The following is a 19844-nucleotide window of genomic DNA, read 5'->3' as shown; positions in this document are numbered from 1 at the left end:
CACTAAATCAAGTTAACTTCTATCTATTTAAAAAGCTAATGCCCAGTAAGGACTCCCAACAAATGATAATCCCATTAGATAAAAACAGAAATGAAGTAATGAAATAAATGCATAACCACTACTAAAGAAAGCTGGTACTTATCCAGAAGATACTAAGACAGTGTGGGAGAATGCCTAACAAAGGTCAGTTTAGGTAATTTAGGTACATTTCTAAATGGGTATTCTGAGACGGTGTGAGAACTGATAAGCATATCTACTCCACATCTAATTTATGCTCAAGTGAGAAAGAAATTAAGTTTTGTCATCTAAGGAAAAATTGTTTCTGCCTTATCATAAGGCGAGGAAATATGTCTTTGAAACAAAGTAGATGTGTAAAACCACTACAAATACTCCCACACAATCCTTCATCCTCTTTCCTCATAAATTCTACATGAAACACCATCTTATGAGAAAACTAAGGAGTCATTCTAATTAAACTAATTGGTGCCACTGTATTTTTTAAAAAGCCACCACTGAAACTATGTTACATTAAATACCAGAACCGAAACAATTAAAAATAAGTAGGGGAAATATATAAAGTTCTTCAATACATATGCCCATGGTTTTTGTTTGCAACCTGCACTTTTTTTTCTCAAGAACCACACATTCCTTAAGAATGCAGAGAACTTTTAAACTTAGAAGATTAGGTACAGATGTTAACAGTGTTAAAAGGTACAGGTGTTAACATGCATTGATAAACCCTCCCTTTTCTGACCCACTGAAGGAACATTTCACTCCACTCACATGGCGTGTTGCAAGTTGCTTCTCAGCTTGACGTAGTTCATCGCTGCCCTCTCCTGTTGTTGTCGCGCGGCTTCTTCCTGTTGCCTTTGAGCCAACATCCACGTTACTTGCGTGCTTAAAGAGACCATTATTCTATTTTAAACATGTACTGGTTTTGTGTATGACACTAACACACAGCAGACCTACTCGTGTACGTACTTGTAGTCAAGCGGCGGTTGGTGGTGCTCAGGCTGCATGGGATAGACACCCATGTAGTTCTCGTCAGGTCGCAATCTCTTGGGCTCCCTCATTATCGTGGAAGTGAGCTGAGGTGTCTGCATCATGACTGGTGTGTGCATTGATTGCTCCCTGTTCAGCCACATACTGTCACTACTGCTGCTTTCTTCAGCTGGAAGAAACACAGGAAGAACATCCATGAAGCTTTTTTCAAACTAGTCTAAAAGTGAATGTTGAAACACAAATTAAATGCGTGATACAGAAAATCACTACTTTTTGCCACAAAGTCTTACATGTGCCTCAAAGGACCTGGATTTAAAATCACTGGCTGGAGCATTTCTAAACTTTTCTATTGTAAGACTTAACACTGTGTAGTGCCCTTATTTCCTTTTGTGAATCCAATGAATACCTTTCCCACTAAGACACATACATGGTCAGAAGTTACCTGTTCTGTAAAAATACATTAAGGCATATCAATACAGTCACACTAAAAAATATGGAACAATATGTGCGGATTATATGAATATCTATTCTAGTAAATTTTAAAATGAGAGTTCTACCTTCGGGTACTTTCCGCTTGCCTGTTGCTGGCTTTGTCTTCTTATTTCTTACTGTAGATCCTCGACTACTGATTCCACTAATCACTGACATGGTATCATCATCCCCACCAGCTAATAAAGAGTTTCGGTAGGACATGAGAGGAAGCCATACATCTTCTCTCCGTAGAGACATCTGAAAGGTCATGAACTTCTCCAAGTAAACATACCTTTAAATGAAACAAGAAATAAAGAGATGCAAAAAATCTGTAACAAATTTTTACCGTGTCAAAATAAGAAACTACTGAAATTATCGGCCAACCTTTATCATCTACTTCTAGTTGACAGAGAGGCCTGACAACAGCAGATCTGGAATACAATTTCTTTCATCCACCATAACATGAAAAATCACGATGATAAACAAAATTTACCCTCTGTGAGTATACTTGACTACATTAGTTTAAACTTACCTTGATGTGTCAAAGATTTCACTTTAGGTGAATACAATACACATATATTTATTCTGATGCACATCTTTTGTAGTAAATCATTATATATATTAAGAATATTAAGGAAATACTTACACTGTTCTTTTATCTTGTCTGAGAAGTTTCGAGGAGAACTCACTGAGAATATCAAGAAATGCCAAATTTAACGGTGGGTGGCTCTCACCTTGTGGATTAGGCTCCTTAAAAGCAAATTCTATGCCATCCCTAAGAACAAATTAAAAATTACATCAGAAAAAGAACAAACAGAAGTTCAAAGCCCTGTGAGCTACCCAAACCAAACCCATTTCCTTTATGTCAAGAAAGCAATAATCTGGTATTTCCACATGCCAGCAAACAAAGTGAACACTAGCCATTCTTTGAATCTGGACACACACTTTCTGTCATGCAATTTCTACCTTGCATTGCAAGTTTTCTGCATGAGGCCAGTGTGATAATCACTGACAATGAAGTGGATCTGTGCTTATTGTTACGGACAAGATATTATCCATAACAAAAAAGGCTTTTTCATTATAGCTTTTACACTGCCATAATTTACACACTTATACAATGATGTTGGAGAACACCAACAATATTAAACATTTAGGTTTTACTCAGAGACAAAACTGCAGTCATCTCCTAATTAAAACATGGGGTATATCATCTCTAGGGCTGATGCACTTAGTAATAACACACTGATTTTCAAAGACTAAAAAAAAAATCATGTTAGTCAAGAAATGTTTACAAAAATGGAAGTAATACAAAGTACACAATTACTTGTGTAACATAGCAATAGCTTCTCTTGTTTTCAACTGATCCAATCCAAATGTTAAAGCAAAACGTCGAGCAAGTTCCTTTATGCCACTGAATGTCGGTGATGATCTGTCAAAATTATAACCATTTTCTTGAATCATTTCATTGAAGAGCTGTATGGAATAAAAGGGAAATTTTCATGTACTAAAAGATTTGGACTAACACACACAGAGCTAAGTTTCAATTTAGAAGTGTATTTCACAGCTTTTTTCTCCCCACTCCTAATCTGCCAACACCAAGAGACAAACATGGTCATTTTGGACAGCAAATTGAAAGATACTCTTGAGGAGATAAACTTTGAAATGCACTGTCCAAACACTCTACAATTAGTAGATCTACCAAATGATAGATTTCAGCACTTCACTAAATCAGGTGTTCTAAAGTTTAAAATTCAAAAAATTAGTAGCATTCTGTAATTACATACACTAACAGAGAAGAAATAAATGGGGCAATTCTCACCTAGTCATTACTACAATACCTTGTCAAACTACTAATTTCCAATTCTTTTTTTTTCCTTCTCAAAATACAAATATAAAGAAAAACATCTAAAATGCAAACATGTCTTTAGGGAAATTGTCAAAGACATTAGAAATTCTGTCACCATTTATGAGATTTTTAAGTACTCATCAATAGTTGTCAAAGCCAAATACTTTGAACTTAACAGTCTTTTCTTTGATCAATCCTTTTCTCATCCTACTAAATTTGACTGCAATTAACCTCAATAATAATTTTTTCTATATTTTAAAATTTTGTGTAACACACCCTTTACTCTTTTTTATCACAATGAATAAAAAATTGAGTGTTTAGTTATATATTTTACAATGCAGTTGCACCAGCTACTTAAGAATCATGCTGCTATCAAAAGGAAAGGCCTCATCCTCCCTTGTTTTGGCAATATCCATACAGATAAACCAGTCACAGCTTTAATAAGGACTGTTTCTGTTTGGTCTCCACCAAGATCAGTATCCAGACCTATATTCACTATGTAGCTTTATAACCTTTAGTCAAAAAAACAGAGATAGAAGAAATAAATTTGGGTAAATTTTCTTTTCATAGATAGGAGTGATCTATGCTGTATTAGAGTGTTTTGGAGATGTATGTCTCTACTCTTCTTAGCCTGTGAATAAAATCCATGCAGATGGTTTATGTGAGCAGATGAATCAAATGCTAACCTTAACTGAATTTATCAGGTTTCCACACAAACAAATTTTATTGAAGACAGTATTAAGTTATGTTTTAATGTCAAATGTGTGAAGTCCCTCCTAAAAATTAGGAAATTACTAAAACCTCAAATTAATTCCCAGAATAGTTAAAAAAAACAAAAACAAAACCAAAACAAAATCCCCACAAAAACCCCCCAGTCCCCCACACAGGCAGGAAACATTTATCTGTTCACAAACATGCAAACTGGCCATTTCACAACATAAATCTGAATATATTACTTAAACTTTAGAGTTTTCTTTAAAGTTATGAAGATTTCATAGAGTTACATTCATTTTGTATTTACTGGCCTCTCCTACATTTTTGTGGTACAGTATTTGGTAAGTATAGGAAGACTTCTGGCACTTTTTCACATAGTGGCAGAAAATTTGTTTAAGTTTAGACCTATTTATCCCTACTATCCATAAAAATTTCTTCAATACCTTAAACTAGTTACTAAACAACAGGACATCATCTACAGTAAAGAATTTCATGCACAAAAATACTGTAAATTCTTACCTGCTGCAAACTAAGAATAAGTGTTTTAGCACACTGGATTTTGTCTATTTGTCTTGTTTTACTCATTGTTTCTTTAATAATATCACCATAGTCATTGTAATACTAGGAAAGAATAGAAAAGTTTAAATGTCAATGTTAGTTGAAAACATTGCAACTGTAGAATTCTTCTGAAAACAAAATCTAGGATATGCTCTTTTAAAATGAAAAATCAAATATTATCTCAAGGAAAATACCCAACATGATCATGATTACATCAAAATTATACCCTAAATCACCTCCAGAATTTTTTAAAAAATTAAATACAGAAATAAACCCATTTTTCATTCCTGCAATGAGTATTACTTTAGAGGCAGAATGACCTATTTATCTTCAAGGCCATGACATATTTGTTAATGACACCTGTTTACCCCTTCAGGGTACAAGATTAGAATCTAATCTTTTTAGTAACTCCTTTAAGTCTGGTGGGGGATTTTATTTTCTTTGTTGAAAGGAGGCACTTATAGACAGCATCACAGCCATAATTTGCCCAACGAAGACAGCTGTCTCTTCAGTTTAAGTATTTCAGGTTTAAGAAAGACCCAATCAGTTATTTGGAAAATCAAAATATATGTATGGCACTCAAGATAGTGCAGGCTGCCCAAATTATAAGTTTTTAAGGTAATCACCAAGGAGCAAAGCTTTATCATGTTCACAAAATGAGAACTCATATTAGTGTGCAGCTGTGAATCCAAGGAGACAAGAGCGGTTTTTAAACTTAAGTTTGATATAAATATAAAGATAATGGGGGAATGAGTAGAGGGGCTCAATTTTACTTTTCTACAAACTTTATAAATTATTTCATGAGGCTAGACATCATGGAGCTGATCTTGGGAAGAACAGTCTCAAAAGGCCTACTAAACTAGTAAGTGAATTAAAAACACACCATCAATCAGAATAAGAAAATAAAACTAATAAAAACATCATTAAAATAACTACCCAGTTTCCCTCCTCTTTCCCCACCACCCACACACTGGAACTGTAAAACTCATCTCAGTAATTTTTGAATTCTTCACATTTTGAACCTTTTATTTTTGAAGGTAAAAAAAACAAGTAATAGTTTAAAATTCTACAACTAGTGTATTCTAGTACTTCATTAAAGTATCACTACTGAGCTTCAAATTTACCTTCATATATTGCTTGAAAATGTCTGCGGCTGTGTTCATTTCCACCACAGTATATACAATGAGCTTACAGAAAGCTGCAAGTAGGTTTCTTCTTTTGTGCAATGCTTCAATTTTGCTGGCTTCATCATCCTGCTGTCCATCTAGACAGAGTTCAGAACAGGAAAACTGTCGGGTTTAAAGACTCCATGTTTAAACATTTATATGTAAAACTGATACTGACTAGTGGTCATGATTCAGAAAATCAGATCACTGTCTGCTGAAATGTCTCTTACCCTGTTACAGAGATAAATATTTGAGCCTACATGTTCCCAATACAGAAAATCCTTTAATCAGCTGCTGGCATTTAAAAGACACACCTACCTCATGTGCACATGCACACCTCTCAATGATAAAACAAAATTAAAAGAAAAAAACAACCAGGCAAACAAGAAAAAAAACAACAACCAAATACCACCACCACAAAATCCCAGAAATGAACAAAGAAGCAAAGATATTAGTTAGAAAACAAATAACATTAAGGGAAGTTAAGTTTTGTACAAACCTGCACTATTATTATCATCATCTTGATCAATGAAGACATGATCTAAAATAAAACTGAGTAGTTCAGACTGCAAGGAAGAATCAGGAGTGTAAACAAGCGGCTCCAACATGTCACGTCCTCCCGTCATGATCTGATGGCTGAAGATCATCAATACATCACACAGAATTGTGAAAGCCTGTTAGAAAGAAAGCTTAGTAAATACTTGCTTGGAAAGTGAATTTTGTTTCGAATAATATATTTGCACTTGACAAAATACTCAAGATCTCAGTGTACACAGGCTACTAAAGTCCTACACAACTACAAAGGCCAACTGAGGTCAAAATGTGCATAGCTTCACACAGCAGGTTCCTGTATCAAGACTGGGTCTCAAAAAAAAAAAAATATTGCACAGATGATGCCAATTAAATATGAAAATACTGCATAATTAAAACATGAGGAGCTTGAAACCCCAAATTTTTTTGTTTTGCTGGCTAATTGTGCATCTGATATCAGATTTAAATGTCTGTACTCCACTGTCCCAGAAGGTTCTTAGTACCTAACATAGACAGACATTCTTCAAATTAACAGACCAAGGCAACAAGCTGCTTAGTGCTTTACCTTCTCCTTGGCTCTAATCTTCCAAGTACTTCCAAACAGGCCTGTTCTCTAACACCTCAAAGTGAATATTACTAATTCCCAGTCACGAAAAAAATATACACGTGTTCCTCTGAAGTCCCTTGTGTTCTTTCATAAGATTAGAGGAGGGAAGTGGAACCAATACCAAGTGGAACATTGTACCCTATGTGGCAGGTATCCGGTGTAACTAGGCAGTTGTAGTTTCTTGAGTATTGACCAGAGTCTGAGAGTCATACAGCATCTTAGAGATACCTATTCAAAATTTCAGTAATTTTTGTTACTAGCACTTTCACACCCTACACCTTGTGACTATTACACTAGATAGCTCTTTGATGTACAACATGCCTATTAAGCTCCAGGAATATTCTTGTTCTAGCAGGAGTTTCAAAAGCTGCAATTGTGCGACTCAGTGGACCAGATTTTCCACTTTAACCAGGTTATTATTATCTTCAGCAGCAGAAAGGCTCTTGGCTTTCTATTTCTTTAATTAAACTGTCTACCTAGAAGATAATCTGGTCCTTCCCCTGTAGAGACATGTTCATTTTCTTTCAATTTAGCATGGTAAAGATTGTTAAAGGCATTTAACATAGAATTCATTCTGCTATCAGTAACCAGTGCTCATCACTCAAAATCCTGAGTGTCCTGGCCAAAGAACTATTTGCCTGCAGATGGAAGAGACTCAACCTGTAATTTTTATTTTTTGTTTTTGACTCTGTAATCCTGAAAACTCAGGTCAAATGTTTCCCAATATGATGCCTCAATTCTTTTTGAAACATAAGCAAAAACTAAGGACAACCCTTCATGCCAGCATTTCAAAAAAATCAGGACTTCTGTCTCCTACCTGAACTGCAATGCATTACTTTACTTACTCATACTTAATATCCATATTTTCTATGTCTGAAATATTTAGGAACTTAGTTCCAGCTAAAACTCTCCCCACAAAGGAGAACTGCATGAGGAACTAACTATAATTAGTTTTATATATAAAACTGCTCACGTATTTTCCAAGCAGCCTATCATTGTTGAGGCATCCAAGCATTAGTGTTCTAAACAACACTATTACCAACAGAGCAGTGTGACAGCATTCCTAAAGGTGACTACTAAAAATTCCCATTCCCCAACAACAAACTCTCATAGGTTACAGTGCATATATAAACATATACACACTCATCTTAAGTACTCCTTTTTTATCTCTTAATTTTGAGATCCCCAAATTCTTGGGACTCTGAAAAACTAGGAATATATTGTGTTATGGAACAACACAGAAGGAAGAGAAGGGAAGCTGCACGCACATACATTCATAGACAGAACCAAAACACTTCCTCTTTTAAACTGCCATCCTCAGCTTTTCTAGTTTTAAGCCTGTGAATCCACAGCTCCACAGGAGATGTGGTCATTAGCACATGGTAAGCAAGAGGTTTGAAATGGGAGTCACTCAGCTTACACTCACAAGGCTTCTCTATTGCACCTGCAGAGTCATTACCTAAAGAAACAAAAAGCTCCTTTGCATAAAACATCATGCTGCCTAAAATTACCTGAAAGGATCAAGCTTAAATTGACTCTGAAATCCTATGTACATAAGGAGGGCAAGCACACAAGTACAGGGTGCATTCATACTCAAAGGGCACTCAGCCTGAACATCCAGGACATCACATTCCCACAAAAGTGCCAAAAAAAAAAAAAAAAAGAAAAACTTTGCTTTTTTTAGCAAGAAAAACTTTTCAGCTGCTTTAGAAGTACAGTGTTAGAAGACACCAAGTAACAAAAGCCACTAACCTGCTCCTTAACAGCAGTATTTACATTGGTCAAATAGTGTTGGCAGATTTGACAGAAAACTCTCATCTGCTTCTTCAGACGTAGAAGATCCTCCTTCAAAGAGAATAATTTCATGTAACAGTTTTGCTTTTTCAATTTTATAGTCCCATTTAGTGCATGCATTTTCACACAGAAGTCCACCACAGACCTCAGTGGTGGACTTGAGCATTCAAGTCCACAGCACTATTTAAAAAACCCCCGCTATTACAAATAAAATTAGCAAGTAGCAATTTCTCCAATTTTGTCATTCTGTATAGCAAAGAATAGATGGCAGTTGAGATGAAAATAGTGTTTAATCCCAACAGGATTAACAAAAGCAACAGGAATTTAAGTAAAACATGACTTGAGAAGTCCTTTTCTACATAAAACTTTTTTTCTCAACATTTACCATTCAGATTACTACACTGATGCTAAGAGAATTATACGTGGGATATTTTCTTTCCTTTATACAGAACTATTTGCCTTTTTATTAAAATTGAACGATTTATACAGTCTTTAATTTATTGCATGTATTACGAAGCTAATTCCCATAGTTAGTTCACAAACCTGTTCATAAAGAGCAAAGTTAGCAGATGTTGACAGTGTCAGAGGCCAAAAAAAGCCCAAACCAACCAACTAAAAAAAACCCCAACCAACCAAATCTTTAGGCACAGTACATGTCTGTCACTTCTGTTTCTGTGCTGACTTTTGCTGTTATACTTTCCACTTCCATTGAACAGAAGTCAACAGAACTTCTGTAGGTACATGGTATATTTGGCAGCAGTCAAGCAGATAAATGTAATAAAATAGCAGTAATACAGAAGTTAAACCAATGAAAGCTTTAATTTACCAAATTTTATTATGTAGGAGCAGAAAACAGTCTCAAAAGAGACCACTTTTCAATTAGGTTCTTTTCATTGCTGCTGAAAGTATTACAAATTATATCTTTTTGCAGAACAGGTAGGTTAATCTTCATTTCTAAACTAACTTGTCAGTATTTAGCTCATCTTCTGCCATTAGACTTGTGATAAAGCTTTAATCACAGCTACAAAAACCTCTAGACTGCTGTTTACCCTTTAAGGAATAAGGCATCAAAGCCTCCAAACCCTTCACACACCTATGTGCCTCTCAACAATCTGTGCAGCTCATTCTTATCAGGTATTTGGGGTTGGAAATGTTAAAAACCATTAAAGCACAGATGGGTAAACTAGCCAGCCAGTGGTCAAGTTCCTATTCCTCTATAACACTTTCAGACTATAATTAATCACTGGACTAAAGTCTCAATAGATAGGGGGAAACCACCATAATCTGATATAGAGGCTCTCTGTTATAAGATCATTAGCACAAGTTACATAACATGATTTTCTACTCCTGCATCTACCAGAAGCTCAAACTACCATATCCTAAAGTTAAAAAAAAAAAAAGAAGGAAAAATGTATGTATCCTCATATTAAAATGAGAAAATTGTAATAATGGATTACTAATTACTCATACATTATTCATGCCATGAGTTCTCTTTGTGTTCTCCCTAGTAAATGTTGACAGTCATATTCTTATTTTTCTTATATTAATTACAAGCATGATAATCAGTGTTTATAAACATTGAAGGATTTGCTTGTCTCCACTCTGACTTAAAGAAAGGTGTGTTAACAGTAATTCCAAAGTGCAAATACAGCATAAATTTCAAGTAAAAAAGCACTCTTCTTACAGGACTGCAGAAAAATATGTTTGACTACAGTGTTTACATTTTTTATTTCAGATAGAGAAATCATTAGAATGTTTCAGCACTTACAAACTTCATCCTAAACTACCTAGGCCTCTCAAAAAAAGCTCCTTTTCATTTGGCAGCTCACACAGTGAACCACCTAATCAACCTCCTCAAGCAATGTTGGATACAGGAAACCTTAATCTTTTCTCCACGATTTTTCAAAAAGTGAAATTGGAAAGGAGACATTTGCCAGAGTTTCACCCTTCAAGACTACTGTACCCAGAACTAGAGCAGGGCCTCCCATCATTCCCTGAAAAAATTTGAAATGTAACTTCATGTTTTCACATGTTTATTTAACACTAGATAGAAGAGATTGATGAAGAGCAAAGCAGGATTGCAACATACTGAGCAAGAAGAATACCACGACAGCATACAGATTCTTAGATCTCACCCACTTGTCACTGATACTTCAAGGTTTTCAAACAAATTCAAACCCACTACCTGAGAGTAGTAAGGCTGACTACACTGTGTTTGGTAATATCCATTCTATCCTCTTCTTAGCATTGTTACTGTGCCTGACAGGTATCATGTTTATTTACTCTTACTTCAAAAACTGTCAAACATAATTCTGACATTTAAATAATAAAAACAATTAAAGGACATAGTGGGTTTGTAAATAAAGAATGTGACTACTAAAACTATTAATCAGAACAACTTGTAAAAAAAAAAAGAATTAGGTAGGTATCAATATAAAGAAAATTCATAGTCTTAATTCCATCACAGTTTCAACTACGTGACACTGGAGCTATGTACAAATGTTTATTTACTAATACAACTGGAACAAGGCATACCTTTGTGGAACTGCTTTCAGTAACTTTTGCTAGCTGCCAAAGGATTACATAATGAGTACACTGCAGTGCATGAATGACAATCTGAAATGAAAAGGGAAAAAGCATTAGATGACAAAGGCCAATAAAAGAGCAACAAAAGCTATTTGTTGTTGCTGCTAAAGAACACAATTTAACTACAGACCTGTTCTGGCATGTCTCCATTTTCAATGCCAGTTTTTAATAGCTTGTAGTTGCAGCCAAATAAGTCCCATCTTGATAGGTCATGAGCACTGGAAGCATTAGAAATTAAGCAAAAAGTATTACTTATTTAATACTTCTGAAATTTAAGGTTAACAACTATTAACAGCTTAACTGGTAAAAAAAAAATTAGTGTTAAAAAAACCCAGCTATTGAATACGTCCCTACCCAAACCAACATACACAAAATTTTTAAAAAAGCAAACAAATTCCACGAAGTTGCATTAAAAAGATACATCATATTAAAAACAAACAACCCCCCCATCATAAACCCTGATACAGAATTGAAAACAATCCCCAATCACTCACACCACAAACACTGACAGATATGTGCAGAAGTCAACTTACTTGTGAAAAGCTGTGATTCTCTTCAGTGTTGACAAGACTTGATATGCATCATCCTCATCAGGTTCCTCCCCCTATTCAACAATCATACAGTGAGTCAAGCAGTGCAGTGTAAGTGAACTGGGAACTTACTAAAACCAAACATACTCTCAAACTGGGGGGAGAAGAGGACCTGATTCTAAATTATTTATCACCTCACATATGCTTTTAGAAGAGTTATAGATAAAGGGTAGTTCACAGCTAGAGATGGAGTCAATGATGTTAAATGTCTTTTCCAACCTAGACAATTCTATGAAATAGTGGCAATGAAGTGGAGTGGGGGGGGCAGGAAGGAAGGAGAAGGGAGGAAAAAAAACTGAAAAAGCCTAGGATAGCAGAATACAATGTATAATGTAGGTGCTTCTATTTTCTCTGAAGAATCCAGCAGAGGCCACTGTCAGACAAAAGACACTGGACTAGATGGGCCACAGGTCAGTGCTTCAGATAAACTTTAATCACAGAAAAGTCTTTGAGTGAGGTAAGGAAACTGGTTTGTTTTAATCTTCCCACAAGTTCTCATAAACTTGCATTTAGTGAAAAAAGAGCAAAAATGGAAGGGTCAAAAAAGTATCTATTTGTACATAAGATAAACTGTCTGAGGTCAAGAAACTCCTCCTTAGTCTAGCAGAGATAACACAAGTTTTGCTATTCTGTAGCTGCACAACCTATCAAAGAACTAAGGATTTCAACACTTCCACCAGAGTATTTGCCCTTTTCCTTCAAGCCAACTTCTGACATCTCATTTCCTTGCTTTACCTCTCATTCTTTCTTTTCATCACAAAGGGAAACAAATGGGCACATTTCTGGTTTAGGATTTCTAGAATGGAGTTCTAGATCACAACAAAAAGCAAGAGAAAAAGGAAGAGCTTGACATGTATCTAAGAAATGCTGAAAATGAAGCTGTCAAAAAGACACTTCCTATGCTCCTTACCACAGATGAAAAGGAGAAACAAGTTATGTCTGAGTATCAGAGATCCCACATAGTGAAGTTAAATACTCTATCAGAAGATTCTCACTTCTCAGATCAACAGAGTGTGGGAACAAAGTTATTTTTGATCTACTAACTGCATCTGCTTGCATTCAGGAAGGGAGGAGGAGTGTTTTCTAGAGATTTTGATATTTAACAACAGCAACACACAACCACAGGCAAGACTAGTTACAGTAGTACATCTGAGGAGAATCCTAGGGGAATTACAACACTACAGCTCTCAAAAATGTAAGCCTCAAAATCTAAGTGTAAGAAGTTTATGTATTTAAATGTTTATTGAAACTTATCTCAAATTCCCAAACGACTCTTGTCAAAAGGAGATCAAAATTAAAGACTCACTGTCTGAATATAAAAGAACAGTCTGTGTTCACAGGATCACAGCAGTGACACTGTTGCATTATCGGACTCAACAGTTTTGAAAACCAGAGGGAAGCTCCCATCCCTACCTCTGACTTGCAGAAAAAGAGAAACACTACTGAAAATATTTACAAGTGCAGGAAAAGGTGATCTTGCACATTAAAATACCTCTTGCAGGAAGTCCTCAAGAAGTCGATTAAACTTGTCTGCCAATTCATCTATTAACTGACTTCTTGCAATGTCAACCCTGTTAAAGATTGTGAATTCTTCATTACAGAGAGCATGGTAGGTTTTTGAACAGGCTTCCAAAACATCTATATCTGTGTGCTTCTCCACAATATCCCGGATTTGTCGCAGTAAGGCATCCAAATGCTACAAGGAAGATGAGCCAAAGAAGAAAATGTGTATTTTAATTTTCATATACATATATATACACACATTTTTAATAAACCTTTAAGAAATTTAAAAGGTAAATTATATTTATTACTTTTTTAACTGATACAGAACACAAATACCTTCTAGAAAATGAGTGAAGCTTCTGAGAAATTAAGTCTATTTATCAAAAATTAAGTTGGAACTTGTCAAAGACCAAATCACAGAAGTGATTAAAAAATTGCTATTGTTGCTTTAGTCTTATCTAGCAATTAAATTTGCAATGACAACTGAACCTCTTTCACAAAAACCCACTCACACAGGCATTTATGCATGTTTATGTGTGTCTTAAAAGCTGTGTAATTGAAGATTTAGTTTTGTAACACTCTAACATCCCCTAGCTAAAGCCAACTTCAGCTGTTCATACATTCCTCCCCTGAGCTGCTCACTGCTGCTTGATCACTGCTGGATATGCTGTCCACTACACATTTTATCACTTTTTGACTCTAATGATTTCCTGCTACTTCCTTCACAATGCAATAGCACATCTGAGAAGGAGACAGCAGAGATGAGAACAGCTTCAACTTCATCATCACAGCAGATAAAATGAGAGCAGTAACTACAATTTGTGATCTGGTATTCTTCCTCTTTTTCATGCAATGATGATGGTGGTTTTCTAGTTTCAGTGACAGAAAAAGAAAACTTACTGAGCTGTTTCTATAAGCTTTATCTGCAACAGTTATCTCAAGTATGACCATAACCTAGCAATAAAAGTTGTCAATTTAAGTTCATCTAACTGGCAGGATTTTCTATTGAAACTGGCCAGATAGGCTTTAGACAACTCAAATTTTCAGTATCTCTAAGAAGAGCAGCCATCATAACTCTGAAATCAAAGTCGCACTATCAGTAAGTGTTACAATAAATAAAATCTCCTTTACACAAAAAACCACTTCTAAAATCATGAGCAAAATTCCAGTGATGAAATCTAAAATCTGGGACTTTTCATTTTATATTGATGTGTGGATATTACCATACCTTTTCTAATCGCCCTGTTGTATAAATTTCCAAATCAAAGTACTGTGGCAACTGCAGTAAGTTGGTGACCTTTTCTGCATCTACAGAATACTGTAAAATTGACAAGGAAAGAAGTTTAGATGACAAAGTCTTGGACAACATAATTCATTACAGAACAAGTAAATATAAACAAAGATTAGTAAGAAAAAAAAAAAAAAAACAACTCATGGCAAGCTGTATCATTAATTACAGAAATACACTTGTAAAGATTTCAACAACCATCCATCAGCAAGAAAAGGAATTAAACGTACCTTTGCTAGCAACTGAGGAAGTGCCACCGCAAAAAGCTCAGTAATTTTTGTCCTGTCATCCAATTGGGTTTTCTTTTCCTTTGCTGTCAGCACCTAAAATATTGGTATTGTGAGGATTTTACAGCTAAAAGTTCTGGTGCAAAGTTTCATATCGCTAATGAAACGATGATTAGGTACACAGACCTCTAAAAATCACCATAATGTATCAATGTAAAGCAGGAGGGAAGTGAGCAATTGAAAAAAAAAAAAAGGAAAAAAACCAACATTCAGCATTCAAAAAATGCAACTCAAAGTCAGTCCTAACATCTTGGAAAACAGAAGTGATAACCTAGAACATAAGGTTTACCTTTCCTGCAAAATAACATGACTGGAACGACAATATAAGAATGGAACCCCTTCAGCTTACAGTTTTTTAAAATAGTTAATTAATTAATCAATTCTATCTTCATACAAGCTTTCAACCAGTTCTTAAAGGGTTTCTTACCAAAATATGCACCAGTCTTGAGAGAAGATGGCTTAATGCCTCAGCAAAAGAGGCTGTCTAAACTCTGTATAATCACAGAAAAGCCACTTGGTGGACTGGCCTTCTTCCAAGAGACTATGGAGTGTATCTTCCTTTCCCTCATTTTGGTTTCAAAGTGAAAATAGCTTTAGCTTTTCCCAAACATTGATTCCTGTCCTCCTTTCAAACCAATACTGTTTTCAAAATCAATTTTGATTATGTTTAATAGTACAAACAAATGCAGTAGTACAAACAGTACTAAGCACCCGCCCAAGCCCAGAAAAAGCAAACTAGCCAAGGTAGTCAGACACAGAGACCAAAGCTGAATCTCCAGTCTCAGTCTCCTCAGCAGCAACAGCCTACAATCTTCTCCATCTTTCCCCAGTGGCCCCACAGAGCCATTCCCACATCTCTAGATGAGTAGGTTTTTTGCTTCCTACCCTTTTCCCAGTTCCTCTTCCCACAGGAGGATGACATTCAGCCGCTTGCCGAATTGTACAAAGCATTATTTCAATCAGTGCGCTTTCCTGTCTGTCTGTCAGAGCTGAAAATAGAAGAAACAGATGTCAACACACAACTTATTTTTCATTTTCCACAAGGATTAAGGTATATTAGGGTCTTTGTTTGGGTTTTGGGGTATTGGGGTTTTGTTTGGGTCTACTATCATCACAGAAAGTATTGAATTTTTCCATATGGTGCTTGCAACAATAAATAAACCAGTTTCACAAGCAACTCAGTTTCTCTAATGCCAAAAGTGCAGTCTAAACTTGTGGAACACCAAGGCAACACTGCATGCTAATTCCTTCTCTTTTCTTCTAACTATTGTTCTTGTGTGACACTTCCATACCAGATGGTCATCTCTTTCTACTCCACCTAACATTTCATAAATGGAATTAGTGATTTCTTACAGTCATGGAAACTCAGAAGATATAAGTAAACATCTTTTTTCCTTACTTCAAGCGTTACAAAAACTGCACTGCAATATAAACAAAGAACTACAAAAATCTTACGTTCTTCTCCATTGAGAGGTTCCTCCAGCAGAAGACTGTTCATACATTCCCAGTCCTTCAAGAGGTCTGTTGCACAGTCCCACATGCTGTCCACAAGATAAGCAGCATGTTCATGCAACTAAAATAAGAACAGATTAAGTATTTTATCAGCAATGAAGATTATTACAGAAGTATAATACAGAGATTTCTCACACTTGGCTTCTGCCTGTGGCAAAAATATAGAGAAAGTTTTGCGAGCTATCTGGTTAAACAGAAGATTTTCTTCCCCAATTACCTTTAAAACATTAATCCAGACCAACAGGTACAAGGAGTAGTGCTACATGATTTGTCAGAACTTGAGATACAGGTGGCTAGGGATTGTAGAGTTTTTTGCTTTTTTTCTCTCTCCCCTTTTAAATCTATTAAATCACAATTTATTTGCACTTACACATTGTCATGTTTGTCAGAGTAGCACTCACATCCTGTATTAACACTGTGTACTAACAGATCCTTCAAATAAACACAACCACACAAAACAGTCTTTTGACCCCCCATGTTGCTCAAACAACAGGAACACTAGGACAGATTCATGGTTATTAACCAATGAGTGGGGAAAAGAAAAACAACAAAATTTAACCGACAAAAATTAGAACCACAACAATACTAACAAAACCCACACACACCACAAAAACAAGGACAACCCTGAGACCCAACTTACTTCACTTTCCAAGAAGAAAAACACTAATGTCTTCACAAGATTAGCATTTGGACTTTGTCTTCCCCTCCTTTTCAGTATTCCATCATCTTCAGCATCTCTGCGGCTGAAAAGTCTAAAAGAAAAATTATTTCTTGACAAGTTTCTTCATTGCCTTCACCACAGTCAATTCACATCAAGATACCCACATTTTTTACACACTAAATACCTTGTTGATTGGCTCCATATTGTATTTTGGAAGGAAGCAATTTGGGACAAGTATCCTTTGAACCATTTCATATATGCTGAGTTGATATTCCACTGACTATTTCCAGTGGGATGTATAATTATAACAAAATGCTTTACAAACATCAGGGGTAACTTACAGGTACCTGAGGTCCTATGCTCCTTCTCAACAAATGTATTTTCTGAACCTCCCTACAGGAGACTTTAAAACAGCTAACAAATACTGGGAGGTGATCTGAAAAGTATTAGATGGAAACTCTATTTTGTTCTCCTACACACTTGACGTGTTGGATTTTTAGTGGATTTTTTAAATGAAAAGCATTTTATGAAATGGTCATATGGGACAATGGAGAAGAGGCAGGCATAGGGGGGGAACTACAAATGGGAAAACACTCATGATGCAAGCCCAAGTTTCAGGCCCCAAACTACACAAGCATTTTAAGAGGTTTCACAGGAAAGAATGGGAAAGGAGAAAACATAGGAACATTTTTATTAAATCCCCTGAAGGTAAAAGCTTTAAAATTGCAGCCTTCAAAACTGCTATTTCCCATTTAGAAAAACTACAGCAGTTCAGAAAATATAGTAATGTTACATTGTCTCTTCTTCAGGCCACTTTATGATTCATTTTTTCCTTTTATTGATTAAATCTAATAAGAATCATCATATTAATGCACACAAATGCACAAAAATCTACAGGAGCAAGAAGTTAACTGTAATTCCTCCATCTTACTTTTTATAAAGAAATTCCCCTGCGGCAACTGCTACTGGCCGATGAGCTGAATAAACCAGGTGGTAGACATTTTCACAGTCTTCTGCAGTCAGAACTTCTTCACTACTCCTAGGGGTAGGGATGGGAAGAAGGAAAGAAAGAAAGAAAAAACCAAAAAAGGCTGAGTCAACAAAGTATGAACTCTAATGAGGGAGATGGAAATGAATGAGAACCTAAACCTTTTCCTTCAATTTATGATCTCCAGTCTAAACTAAAGCCTTCCTGAATAAAATATACTGATAAAGTATGAGCTATTGCTAGAAGGTTATGCTCAAGAGTTCAACTACTGTATAATGTTCAATATATTCCATGTTCTTAATTTCAAACATGCCATGATAGTTTTTAACTATGAGGCTGAATTCAAAGTTCCTAGCCCTTACACCTACAGAACTGTGGGAGATAAGTAGCACCACTGTTCTAGACAGATTACTTTTTCTCTGAGTGTAAGATGCATAGACATTTCTATAGCCTTCAGATTATCTGAAGTGTCATGCTGCTGGCCTCACCCACAAGGACAAGAAACATGTAAGTCTCAGTACTTGTATGTCAGATAAGGAAATATAGATATACTTACTGTAAAACAAGAGTGAGTAATTTTATTGCTTGGACTGCAACATCATATTCTTTGTCAAGAGTCATAGACACAATTCTATCCTAAGAACACAAAAGAAAATATTTTTGAAGGGGAAAGAAGTGTAATGCAACTTTTAAAAAAATTCATATATACCCAAAGTAAGAAGTAACACTAACCTTGAACCGACTGGTGAAGAGTTCCAATTTGGAATTAAGCTCCTTATTATAGTAAAGCCCTTGCAAAGCAGTTAGGCATTTGAGTCTTACTTCTCCTTGCTAAAAAAAAAATTAAGAACTGAATTAAAAGTCAAGTATAGGATACAGATGTGATCTTTACGGCATACAAGACAAGTTTCTTTTACAGTCAGAATCAATTCAAAAACAAGATTAAATGCTGTCACAATACACTACCAATTATCATGTTAATGATGTCAGAATATAACCTTGTTTGTAACAAGGCAGTGAAGCAACAACAACAAAAAAAAAATTCTCCCAAGGTCTTACTGCAGTTACCATCTCCATAAATCAAAATTCACCTGTTTCATTCTTTATAAACACTCAAGATATTTCTATTATTGACGACCATCCCTTGTTCAGACAAAATTACTAAGTAGGTAACAAGAGAAATATTCCTCCAGAAATACAAGACCTGCTTCAGCAGAGAACATGTTCCAGGGTACAGATGACCTCACCCCTGTGCCAGAGGTTATTGGGTTTTTACACCAAGCCCATGAATAGTACAGCAAGACTAAGCATCCCTCATTTCTTTCACTTAAAATTCAACAGCTTGAAGTTTCCAATGCAAGAACTGAGGCAATGTGCTGACTCAGTAATGAGTCAGGGAGTGTTTGTAAACTATATTGACCCTTCCAAGCAGAGAATAGTTTCTAGGTGGTAGTTAGTAAATAACAGCCTGTGGCACTGACCAGCACTAAGGGAGCTTTTCCCATGCTATTCACAGCTACATGAGAATGCTGGAGAGTTTTGTAACTCGGCAAAACAGAGTACTGCCAGGCTACAGGGATGACATGCCTTAATTTGAAGTAGTTAAGCACTATGAAGGAAAAGTTTGCATCAGCAATAAACAAAAAGAAAAAAACATTTACCTATAAATAACAATTCCTTTAAAAAACCTATATGTACTTTCTAGAAACATTCAAAAAATTCAAGTCAGGCTTATATTCA

General features: G+C 35.6%; 1 protein-coding gene across 5 annotated transcripts in view; it reads right to left on the bottom strand.

Annotated features, from left to right (window-relative positions):
- STAG2 (STAG2 cohesin complex component) overlaps positions 1 to 19844 on the bottom strand; it is a 74009-nt gene that overhangs the window by 4904 nt on the left and 49261 nt on the right. For 4 of the 5 annotated variants that reach the window (XM_079318529.1, XM_079318531.1, XM_079318530.1 and 1 more), the window contains 21 exons: positions 18837 to 18935; positions 18661 to 18740; positions 18048 to 18155; positions 17096 to 17207; positions 16399 to 16516; positions 15829 to 15932; positions 14887 to 14979; positions 14597 to 14686; positions 13358 to 13561; positions 11809 to 11879; positions 11406 to 11493; positions 11225 to 11305; positions 8648 to 8740; positions 6257 to 6431; positions 5716 to 5855; positions 4553 to 4654; positions 2798 to 2946; positions 2120 to 2248; positions 1560 to 1765; positions 982 to 1171; positions 784 to 897 (listed from right to left, as the gene is read on the bottom strand). In XM_079318529.1, the coding sequence (XP_079174655.1) occupies positions 784 to 897; positions 982 to 1171; positions 1560 to 1765; positions 2120 to 2248; positions 2798 to 2946; positions 4553 to 4654; positions 5716 to 5855; positions 6257 to 6431; positions 8648 to 8740; positions 11225 to 11305; positions 11406 to 11493; positions 11809 to 11879; positions 13358 to 13561; positions 14597 to 14686; positions 14887 to 14979; positions 15829 to 15932; positions 16399 to 16516; positions 17096 to 17207; positions 18048 to 18155; positions 18661 to 18740; positions 18837 to 18935 (2546 nt within the window). The remainder of the gene's footprint in view (positions 1 to 783; positions 898 to 981; positions 1172 to 1559; positions 1766 to 2119; positions 2249 to 2797; positions 2947 to 4552; positions 4655 to 5715; positions 5856 to 6256; positions 6432 to 8647; positions 8741 to 11224; positions 11306 to 11405; positions 11494 to 11808; positions 11880 to 13357; positions 13562 to 14596; positions 14687 to 14886; positions 14980 to 15828; positions 15933 to 16398; positions 16517 to 17095; positions 17208 to 18047; positions 18156 to 18660; positions 18741 to 18836; positions 18936 to 19844) is intronic. The other variant, XM_079318532.1, reaches the window with a different exon arrangement.

The sequence above is a fragment of the Erithacus rubecula genome (assembly GCF_903797595.1).
Source record: "Erithacus rubecula genome assembly, chromosome: 15".
NCBI lineage: Eukaryota > Metazoa > Chordata > Aves > Passeriformes > Muscicapidae > Erithacus > Erithacus rubecula.
This window is presented reverse-complemented; position numbering and strand designations above follow the sequence as displayed.